The sequence below is a fragment of the Melanerpes formicivorus genome, unplaced genomic scaffold (assembly GCF_026170545.1).
Source record: "Melanerpes formicivorus ecotype bairdi unplaced genomic scaffold, bMelFor1.0.p_v2 SCAF_39, whole genome shotgun sequence".
Classification (NCBI taxonomy): domain Eukaryota; kingdom Metazoa; phylum Chordata; class Aves; order Piciformes; family Picidae; genus Melanerpes; species Melanerpes formicivorus.
Window position 1 is genome coordinate 5,660,412 of NW_027142391.1, and position 10,974 is coordinate 5,671,385.

At 50.3% G+C, this 10,974-nt stretch overlaps 2 protein-coding genes across 3 annotated transcripts; one reads left to right on the forward strand and one right to left on the reverse strand.

The window, feature by feature from the left end:
- Positions 1–1,864: 1,864 nt before the first annotated feature.
- Positions 1,865–7,340, reverse strand: LOC137451163 (F-box only protein 2-like). The gene is made up of 6 exons (XM_068158442.1): positions 6,764–7,340; positions 5,184–5,450; positions 4,518–4,644; positions 4,326–4,421; positions 3,823–3,958; positions 1,865–3,388 (listed from the first exon to the last, which is right to left on the reverse strand). Exons 2-6 carry the CDS (start codon positions 5,431–5,433, stop codon positions 3,254–3,256), a joined length of 744 nt encoding a protein of 247 aa, XP_068014543.1. The 5' UTR covers positions 5,434–5,450; positions 6,764–7,340; the 3' UTR covers positions 1,865–3,253.
- LOC137451162 (F-box only protein 6-like) lies at positions 5,304–10,354 on the forward strand. Of its 2 annotated transcripts, none has more exons than XM_068158440.1 (6): positions 5,304–5,384; positions 7,082–7,413; positions 8,008–8,134; positions 8,785–8,880; positions 9,191–9,326; positions 10,115–10,354. In XM_068158440.1, the coding sequence occupies exons 2-6, from the start codon at positions 7,155–7,157 to the stop codon at positions 10,259–10,261; spliced, it is 765 nt and encodes a 254-aa protein (XP_068014541.1). In that variant the 5' UTR covers positions 5,304–5,384; positions 7,082–7,154; the 3' UTR covers positions 10,262–10,354. The 2 variants fall into 2 exon arrangements, with proteins under 2 accessions (XP_068014541.1, XP_068014542.1); XM_068158441.1 differs by lacking the exon at positions 5,304–5,384 and adding an exon at positions 6,920–6,970.
- Positions 10,355–10,974: the final 620 nt, after the last annotated feature.

Below are 10,974 nucleotides of genomic sequence, written 5' to 3' on the forward strand. Positions count from 1 at the left end.
TGCCTTGGACATCAGGTGGCAGCTGCTGAGAGCAAGGAGGTTCTGTATCTAGAGCTCCTCTGAGTGTTCGAGGTGTGTTTGTGCAGGTGTCTGAGCCAAGAGCAAGTTCGTGTCTTTAGGTCTCCAGTTCTTATCCAGCTCTTTTGTTCTGTGGGGTGTTTGGAAGGCCAATTCCCTTCTTTCTTTGGTGTAGCTCCCTACTAAACCCAGTGGTTGGCTGCCCCAGAGGTGGCTGTGGTGCACTGTGGGCTCGATGAGCCCTTTCTGCAGCTCTTGGTGCCATCTTCAGGACTGGGAGGAAACCCTGTTGTGTGGTTTGGGGTTTTCCCTCCAGCATGGATGCTCCAGCAACACTCACTTTTTGTTTTACTGGTCAGGTATCTGAATATTCTGAGTCTGGGTGATGAGACTCTCCGTTACAGATTACCTGGAGACAGACCTGTCTGCACAGCACACACGCCTGTGCTGGTCATCAGTGCCCCCCAAAGCTGCTGTGTAGTGTCACACAGCTGCTCACTGGTATTGGTGCAACAGAAAGCAGAAGGAATTTATGTTGAAGCTGTGTGTGACAGAGCCTTTCAGTGGCTGGCAGCTTTAATACACCTAAAGCCTTTTGTCACAGTTGCAGTGACTTTCTGTAATCCTATGCAATTGCATCGGCTCTATTTCCATGAATTCTGTAACACGAGAAGCCATTAACCTCCTGCATGCTGCTCAGCTCTGGTAGATTAGCTGACAGCCCCTTGGAGCTGGCTCTGTGTGGATGGTGCAGATTCCAGAGCTTCAGACTTTGGTATCTGGGCAAAATTCAAAAGGCACTTGGACCAAAATATTTATAACGTGAGCAAGACTGCTTTGTTCGAAGTGCTCAGGCAGGAACCTGCTCTGGGAGTGGAGCACTGATGTGGCTGAATGCAAGGAATAATCACTCCTGAGATCAGTACCGGACTGTTAGGTGTGGTGAAGCTGCAAGGCACTGAGTGCCTTGGAAAGCACCCTCTGGGAGGGAAGTGGGAAGGTCAGGACAGCTTTGCAGGATGCCCCTGCCAGCCAGTGTGAGCATCAGGCCTGCTGCCACAAGGGGAAAAGTCTCCAGGCAGCTGTAGCGCTGCAGAGGAGGCTGTGTGCATTTACTAGCTCAGCCCAGATAAGCCTGAAGTGGGGACTGTGACCCTGCTCTGTATTTACAAGGGACATGGTATCTGAAGGCTTAATCCTAGGGTTTATCCTGACCATGAGATGGTGGCTTAGGAAAGGTTCAATTTACCAATTGCATCAGGACATGGGATATTGATCCTTTCCTGCTCTGATTTCTTAAGGACAGAGGCCACATTTCTTTTGTGGGGCAGAGCTGGCAGGGAACTGAATATTAACTAGTAACTATGTCAGCTGCATTAATGTGGTGAATAAATGGTGTGACAGTGTGTGCAAGGGTAGTGGGAGGAAAGAGGTACATAGGTACATTCTGAACTGGTTCTGGTCTCTCCTGGGTCAGAACCCAAGGCTGAGACCGCAGCAGAGCTATAGCTACCAATGACCTAGAGGGCATCTGTGAGGGATGGCCTGTGTAGGAGCCTTCCTGGACTCCTGATGCCATGCCTCCATTCCCACTGTGTTTTAAATGCCCCTCTGCCTGCTGCTGCTCTGCAAACCTGTTGCAAAGCAAGGGCTTCTGACAAGTCCAGGCTGCTGGGTTGGGAAGTAGAGCACATGGTTCGTTCTGTGGAACTCACAGTGTTATACAAGGTACAGTGGCTCTGGCTTGGGTATGGTTGACATCACTCCACAGAACGTGAAGAAACCAGCTCAGGCACAGGACAGAAACACTCAGCACACAGGGGAAGATCTACACACAACAGTGTCACTTTATTATGTTTGCCTGGGCTCCAGCATGGCACAGCTGTGGTCTGAGGGCCAGCGTGCCCCAGGCAGCCAGGGGCAGGGTGCAGAAAGCCCAACGAAGCGCAGCGTGCCTGAAGCAAGCGGCACAGGAGCTCTTCTCTGGCTGCAGCAGCAGCAGCAACCTTCACTTGTGATGCTGCACTTTGATGCAAAGTGACATTCAAGTATGTGTGTGCTGGCAGCCCAGGAAAGGAAGACAGACAGGTGCACAGTGAAATGTGCCTGTCTCTCTAGGCAACACCATCTCTATTATGGAGATGCTCTTCTGAGAGGGATGACTAGCAGGGACAGGCTGGGCTCAGAGCAGCCAAGGTGTCTTTGTTCAGGATGGTGGCTCACAGCCCTGAGTGATATCAAGAGGCACCAGTGGGAGTAGGTGTGAAGCGCTGCCTGGGCAGGGAGCATATAGAGTGGGGGCAGACAGGCTCCTTCCGCAGACACTGCTAGTGGGTAGGAAGAACTGAGATCAACTGGGGCTAACAACAGCTTTCTGTGTGCAGTGTCTCCTGCCTGAAGGGAAGCACTATGGGTGACCAGGGTTCTTGTTGCATGAAGCATGTAGAGACCAGGAAGGAGTAGATGACTTTGTTTTCATTTGTTTCTGGACCCTCTCCCCAGGTTGCTTCTAACCTGTTTCCCTAAGTCCTTGTCTCTCTGCCAGCAATTACACTCAGTTGTCACCTGTCTGAAGCCCCAGGGCTGGACACCACAGAAGTTTCAGTTCCCAGCACTTTCCCAGATGAACAGATGCTGGGAACAGTGCAAAAGAAAGGGCTCCATTTCTCCATTGCTTTGCATTGTCACTAAAAACCAAACTAACAGGGCTCAGCAGCCAAGCCAGAGCTCCTGTGTGGCAAGCAGTGACCTCTGTTGTTTATCAGTTGGTGACAGAGACATGGCAGGGTTCTGGGTTACCATGCCATGTTCTAAGACACAGGGTCTGTGATTTTATTTCCCCCCCTCCCTTTTTCCATTCTGACTTCCAGAAAATACACCCAAAGTACCCTTTAAATTTAAGGGGTGCCCAAGCCTGGGAAGGCACGTGGGAGGGGTATCTAGCTCAGGCTGGGTGCTAGGGGTTGATGGCCTGGAAGTAATGTCTGCAGGGGTGACCTCATGCCTGACAGAGCACATGAGTGTGAGCGGGGAGGCTGGCTCTCATGTGGTATACTCAGCTCTATTCACATTAGTTGCATAGTCCTCCTTAGGGGGCATGGATGGTGCCCCTGGCATCTTGCACGCACATTCACTCGCAGAAGGGTTGTACGCTCTACAGCCTGGAAGCAGCACCATGCAGGAACCATCCAAAGGCCATGGGATGCCCTGAGGGAAGTCATCTGCAGCATGCGGGCTACGGCTCCACTGTCACACTGCTGTTGGTGACACGGACCCCATACCATCCCTTCCAGAACAGGGTGTCCTGCCCACCGTGCTCGAAGCGCACAAAGCGGACCCCGGGCCCATAGTTGGAAAAGGTGTGGATGATCTTTGGGATGAGAGACAAAAGGGTTGTTGGTAATCATTAAACCACCATGAACCCACCCTTGTGTAGTGCAGAGCCTTCAACCCTACCTGCCCCAGTCATACCTATCAGTTTGGGTGACAATGAGGACGTTTACAGTGGTGTCACTAGGAGGAGCTCTGACCCCATTGCTGTTCAGAGGCCACTGAACCTCTCCCAGCTGGGCATCTCCCACATTTTACACCTGTAGTGGTGGCTCAGCAAGTTTCCAAGTTTTATGTAAGGTGGTAGCCTTCCAGAGTAATCTTTGTTCAATCACAGGGTCACGGTTCCACAGAACACGTGACAGAGCCTTATCCACCTCCAAAAGAACTCTAGAGCCTGCTTCTCTCTGCTTGAAAATATTCCTGGTTCATGCAGGTAGGGTGCCACCACCTGAGCCCACAGCTGTGACTCACCTCAGTCCACTTGGCATCGTTGTCCTGTGGGATGGCAATGGTCTCACTTTTGTACTCAGCCAGAACATCTTCATTCTCTGAGAGCAGCTTGACACACAGCTCGTAGAGGCAGCCAGCATCGCTGCGTCCTGCGTACCTGCAGGGAGGCCCCAGCTGCTAGCAGTTCCTGGCTGAGCTCTGCACAGGGCCAAAGCACAAGACTCAAACAGGCTACACTAGTCCCATTGAGTCACTGGGGCCTTGGTTTCAGATGGAAATCTGTCATGGCTCTTACCCCAGCCCACCACCTCCCCTCATTCCCAGCAGGAACCTGGGCTTTAGAGACCACATGCATCAAGTTGAAGCTTGTGGGAGCTGCCTGAGGTGCTGTAAGCCAAGAGCCAGCCCTGTCCCACATTGAGGGGAGCCTGGCAGCTGAGGTTTCAAGACCCAGTGCAGGTGTATACCCTCCCTCCCTGCCCTTCAACTCCCCACCTGCCTTCTGGGGGACCTTTGCTACTTACCAGTCTTTTACCACAATTTTAGGCTGGGTTGTATCCATCAGCTCTTCCCAGTAGCCCTCAGCCTTAAGGTCAATGACCTGAGCCTTTCGACACCACCTGAAAGATAAGATGCTAACTAGTACCACAGTTTTCCCTGGGACTGGGAGAACTGAAGTGTTCCCTTCCCTCAAGAAGAGAAGAAAGCAGCCTTACTCAAAAGATGTAACAAAGTATTTATGGACTTCTTCACTAGGGAATTCTGTTCCAAAGTCCCCAGGGAGCTCTTCAATTTTCCAGCCATCACCTCCATTCTCTACCTCTCCCCAGTGCTGCAAGTCTTCTGCAAATGGCAGAAAAGAGACTCAGGTGAGCTTGGTTACTGTAGTCCTGAGAACCTGACTATCTCCCACTGGAACCTTGCTCTTAGAGGCACCATCATTTTGTACATGAGCTATGGAGATGTTTAAGTAGAGGTCAGACAAAACTCTTTAGTTTGGCTGAATTTCATATTGACAGACTTTGCCATTCCCCACCAAAATGGCTATGTGCATGGGGGGCAGCTTGAAGTACTCCAGTGACATTATTGAGCTATTCTGATCTCTGTCAGCACTGGAGAGGGGTTCTGCAAAGGACAGTTCTGTCTCTCAAATGTGATTCAGATCCTTGCAGGGCTTTATATAAAGTTGATGTCAAGTATGATCCCCTTGCAAAAGCCAGTTATCCATGATTTGATTTGACTGCATGCATTAAGTGATTGGACTCTTGAGCAAGAAGAAAATGCTGCAACCTGATAGTCACTAAGATCTTTTTTCAAAGACTGGAGGTGCCCAGGCTGGTCATCTCTACAAACCCTCAGTGCTTGTTATGCTTGTCTCTCACCTTCACCACATGGGTTCTTGATGAGATTCTTCCTTTTCTTACTCAGGAAGTAGAAATTTTGCCAGTTCCCTGCATCCTCCTGTGACTCAGCTCCAGCAAGGCCTTCCTGCTGACACTTCAGGATCCAGAGTGCAGCTCCATCAACCAGGTTTTTCCACTGGCAGCAGACCAGGCGGCACGCCAGCACCAAATCCACCGCAGGTATGGCAGCCAGGATTCGGATCAGGACTGCTTCAGGGAGAGACTCCATCCTTAGGCTGGCTGGAGCTTGTGGAGAAAGAAAGGGGAAAGGAGTGGTGACAGAGCTGTCCTGTAGACACAGGTTGCCCCAGCCTCAGTGATGTCAAACTCTGATGCAGGGAAAACAAGCCTGTTATCTGACAGCAGGCTTTGGGGGGCTCACCTCAAGCCTCCTCACCCCTACTAATACATCTTGCATGTGAGCAGAGGGATATTTTATGTTCTGTGTGAAGCCCTCAGTTAAATCTATCCACAAAATGCAAGCAGTTGACATCTGCAACTGTGGACAGTTTGTCAGCTTCCCAGACTAGATTGAGTCCTTCCAGAAACCTCTGCTGCTGTAACTGCAATGACCTCCTTGGCAGAAGGTGCTTGTTCTGCCTTAAAGAACATCACTGATAACAGGCAGTGCAGAGGAGGACTGAAAAAGCATAACTGAAAAGAACTCCACTGCTATTCTCCATGTTCTTTTTTCTATGGCCTTAGAACATGAGCAATTAAATTCAGAACTTCATCTGCTAATTCTGTGCTCTGACAGCTCTCTGCTGCCCTGAGCTCCAGGGCTGAGTGCTGAAGGAGTGGGGAAGGATGAGGGTGCAGTTTCAGAGCTTGTAGTACTATGTGCTGTGACTCTGATGTCCTCCCAGCTGAGTCCTGATACTGGGAAGCTGCCAAGACTGCAGCAAACTGCACAGAAACAGATAAACTCCTCAGGAGGAAAGCACTAAGCCTGGAAAAGCACTGGGAGCAAAGCATGTGGAACGGGACAGTACAAAACTGACAAGGGAAGGAAGAACGAGTCCCTACCCTACCAAGATCCAGAGTCAGAGCTATTGTGTGTCCTCCATCGGCACTGCAGACAGCAGGAGAAAAGCCTTTAACATTGCCTGCCATTATAGGGCTAATATTGGGGATTTCATTTTAGTTTCCCCCCCTTTCCAACCAGTTCTGAAAGTCAGAAAGGGATTTCTAAAAAGACAAAGGCCAGATCATGATGGTTTCATCCCCTGCAGGCGTGTCACAGGTCTGGCCAGCTCACTGCCCGGTGATGGAGCATGACCTGACGAGCAAGGACGCCCTGGGCACTCAGGGAAGGGGTGGCAGTACTTGCCTGACCTCTGTTTCCCAGGGGCAGAGCTCCCGCTGTAGCTTCCATCCCTTGCCGCGACCGGGCTGCACACTCCGGTTCCCCATCAGCACCCCCCCTTTAACTCCCGTCCCCAGTGTGGACAAGCCCGCAGGGCCGCTGCGCGGCGGCAGCTGCTCAGGGTGTCCCTGCTCCCCGCCCTATCCCGTCCCCTGGCCCGGGCCAGGCCCGTGTTAGTACCGAGCGCTCTTACCTGCGGAGCTTCAGGACAGGCGACTAAGGCAGGCGGGCCGGGGCCAGGTCGCGCCGCGCTGCGCTGAAAACCGGCAGCAGCGGCGGCAGGGCGGGGAAACCGCCGGTGCCGCCTCCCTCCCTTTGCCCGCCCCGCGCCCCGCCCGATGCGGAAGGGCTGTGGCCGACTCACATCCGTGTCCGGAGGGCGCAGGCGGGCGGAGCCCAGGTGGGGCCGCGGCCGGGGCCGGGCGGGGGGCGTCGCCGGGGGCAGCCCCGGGCAGGGGTCTGCCGGGTGGCTCCCTTAGTAACCGGTACAACCTCTGCTTGTTTCCCGAAGCTCGGCGCTGTTGCTGCCGGCGGATTTTCCGTGGCGCACTCCCGCAGCCTGTCGCCGGAGCCGCCGGTCCGTGATGACATCTATTTGCGACCTCCCTGAGGATGTCCTGGTAGAGCTGCTGTCGCTGCTGCCAGCCCGGGATCTGGTGTGCACCTGCAGGCTGGTCTGCACGCAGTGGCGGTACGTGGTGGACCTGACCACCCTATGGAAGCGCAAGTGCCAGCGGGAGGGCTTCTATCTTCAGAACTTGGACAGGAACATCTCTGACTGGAAGACCTACTACATGCTCTGCCACTTGAAGAGAAACTTAATCAAAAACCCCTGTGCAGAAGGTTTGTTTAATTATTTATAGTCCAGGGCTGAGTTTCCTAACAGCCAAAATGAGTCAGTGTCCCAAGTTACTCATGTACTGCTGGTGGTGTGGGATTGCCCAGCTGCTGACAGCTCTCTGCTGGGTCAGAGCCACAGCTGAAGGAATGCAGTGACGCTCCCGTGGGTAGATGAAGTGAACATCTGTCTGTAGAAAAATTTCTGTAGTCAGGAAGGCCCCAGCACTGCAGACAGTGATGGCTCATTTGGACAGCAGAAAATCAAACTATTGGATTTTGGGATTAAACATTTGGGCAGCTGAGGAATTTCTGTTCTTCAAGACTTGCCTAATATGGCTACAGTACTTCTACCTCATTACTGATTGTGAGTTTCTGATGTGGTCAGAAAGTTGCTGCCAGTTGTCCAAGCTGCTGATCGCCATGGTAGAAGTAATGGTAACATAAAGACAGGAGTCACACTGGTGTTTATCTGCAGCTGAATCTGAAAACTCAGAGTAGATTCTTGGTATTCTTCTGTAGCTGATTCTTTAACAGAGCAGAGAGACTGCTGGAAACTGAAGGAAGGTCCCAGCACTCAGCTTTGGTATCTGTTTTCAGAGAAATTTCAGCACTGGAAACTTGACCGTAATGAAGGAGATAAATGGAAGATTGAGAATCTGCCTGGAGCTCATGGACAAGGCATGCCAGACCCTAGAATACACAAATACTTTGTCACTTCATATGGGTAAGAACTGGAGTCGTGCTCTGGAGCTGAGATCTGCTTCCTCCTTCTGGGCACTGGACATTAGCCCATGTGTGGGAAAAGGAGCTTAACAAACCTTTTAAACTAATTAGTCTGAGACACATGTGCTGCTCAGGGAATTAACCACAGCAAGTGTTAAATTTCTCTCTCTACCAGGAATTTCCTATAGCCTTTTTTTTTTAATGGTTGTGACCTGCATCTCCTCTATTGAAGGTGGTGGGCAAAGGTTAAAGTATGGTAGGCTCATGAGATGCACGTACCTCACAAGGGCAGAGCTCTGTAAAAGCTTTGAAGAGCAGTAGGTGTATTTGTCATGCCAACATCTTGTAATAAATGCTGTCAGCAGAGGAGGATTAGCTGATTTTATATCCATGAATCACTTTCCTGTTACAAGTGCAGGAATCCCTCTTAGGGAACTATGTAGGGAACTATCCCTTTCATCTGAGGGTAAAGCTCAGCAGTTCACTCCCGATCAAGTTCTGGCCACAGAAGGCAGCATGTCTTAGCCATGTCAGCCTTGTGGGCCTTCAGGGTCTGGATGGGCTTTTGGCAAGAGTAAAGCTGTTGGGGAAAATGTGTATGCTGAGAGGAAAGGGATGTGGTTTGTGAATCTGTGAATATTTCTGTTGCAGACTATGCCTGAAATCTCAACTCATCACTCTGAAGGAGGAGGGATACTGGAATGAGTTAATGGATGAGAAACGGCCTGAAATTGTAGTCAAGGACTGGTAGGTGTTTGTACTGTTCAAACCAGAATGTCTGGCCTTGGCCTAGAGATTAACCAGGCTTCTAAGGCTTTCATACTATATAGTTCTTCCTCCTTTGGGAGCTGTACTTTTTGAGGAAAGCACAAGCTAAATCTGTTTATTCAGTGGGCTGTGGGGAGGTGGCAATCCTGAAGTTGCTTTAGAACTTCTCTATAGCAAAAGGGGATGACATTCCTTCTCTGCAGGTGGAGATGCCCCTTGCAGGCTGCTTCTGAACACTGAACTGAAGGCACTCTACACAACCATCCCTGACTAATCCCTGCCTCTCTAGGTATGCTGCCAGATTTGACTGTGGGTGTCGTTATGAACTCACCGTGCAGCTGCTCTCTGAAGACTACCTTGTCCTGGAGGAGTTCTGCCCTGAGCCAGTGGTTATAGAGCAATGGAGTGATGCAATGTGGAGAGAGGTGAGCAGCAGCCCTCTGGGCAGGAGTTTTACATCATTATTGTGACACTTGAATGTTGCAAGTTAAGGCTGAATCCCAAGCGGACCTTCCCTCTCTGCTCTTCAGCTTTCTTTACTCAATACAGAAGTTAAGTCCTTTCTGTTGAAGCACCAGTAGTGCCAGGAACAAACTAGGTTTCATTTGTAGGTTCCCAGGGTTTTCTAAAGAGTATCTCTTGGCATTCTGTGTTAGTTTTGCTCAGTCTCTTTTTCTGATTTTCAATTAAGTTTTTGTCTAAAGAACTAAAATACTAAGGACAGTTCTTGTTTGGATCAAAAAGCTTTTAAAACAAAGTACTGCATGGATGTCAAATGAAGTATTGCAGACACTATTCTACCTGGAGCTTAACATGTTTAACTGGTTTGATGGCCCCATTATGTTGTTGCTTATGTGTCAAACAATCCTAAGAATCAAGTGTAAGTTACATTGAAGAGGAGATTGGACGTGGCACTTGGTGCCATGGTCTAGTCATGAGGTCTGTGGTGATAGGTTGGACTCGATGATCCTCGAGGTCTCTTCCAACCTTAGTTGTACTGTGATACTGTGAACACAGAGAAACTTCAGGGCAGAAGGCTGAGTGAGAGGCTTTCTCCCCATCCCTAAGAAAGGAGCCTGATGCACTTCCAATGAGATACCTTAGAAGGAGCTTTTCCCAAGACCAAGACTCACATGCTGTAGTTGTTTGAGCCTCTTAGGTCACTGCTGGTTTATTTAGACAAATGAAGAGGAATGTTCTCCTTTCTCTCCAGATCTCCCACACCTTCCGAAACTACCCCCCTGGAGTTCGCTACATCTTGTTCCAGCACGGAGGCCAAGACACGCAGTTCTGGGCGGGATGGTATGGGATCCGAGTGACCAACAGCAGCATCACCATTGGGCCCCTGACATCGTTATGAAGGCACAATCCCCGTGTTTGCTTTTACCTCAGGACTGTGACCAGGTGGTCTCAGGTGCACTTACTGTCTGTACTCTCTGGGTGACTGTTCTGGCTTTGTCTTGCACAGCTGATCTCAAACATAAGTGATCTGCTCTCCTTCACAGCAGAACTTCTGCAGGCCCAGCCCTTTGGAGGGACTTCTGTCTTCACCTTTCATCCTCCTGTACTGTGGCTGCTACTGCAGCTACTAGTGCCCTGCCTTGGGAGGAAGACTAGGACAATTAAATCCATCTCTCTTTTCTAGTCAGTGTCTATGAGCTACAGCTAAACTTAAGTCTTACATACAAACCCTTTCTTGTTTGTTTATGGAATGTATGAAAGATAAGGCTAAAATGTTTCCTGTCAGATTGTCACTGCTGTCCTCAAGACTCTGCTGCAGAGACTGGTTTTGTATGGTATTTTCCTGGTTAACTTTATGTATAAAAACATGTATCTTTCAAACCAGACCTTCCACAGCATAAGGAAGCTGTCAGCCTTTTCCATAAATGCTGTGTCCCTGGTAGTTAATTCCTGGCTGTTTAAGTGTTTCTGATCAAAATGGTTCACACTTCCCCAAGTACAGCCCCCTGTTGTTTACATAAGCAGCTAGAGAAAAGGGGCAAGAACTCCCTTGAGGTGGCCACCTTGAGTGTGCCTTTGGAGTGTGCTGGGCTTTCTCCACACTACCTCTGA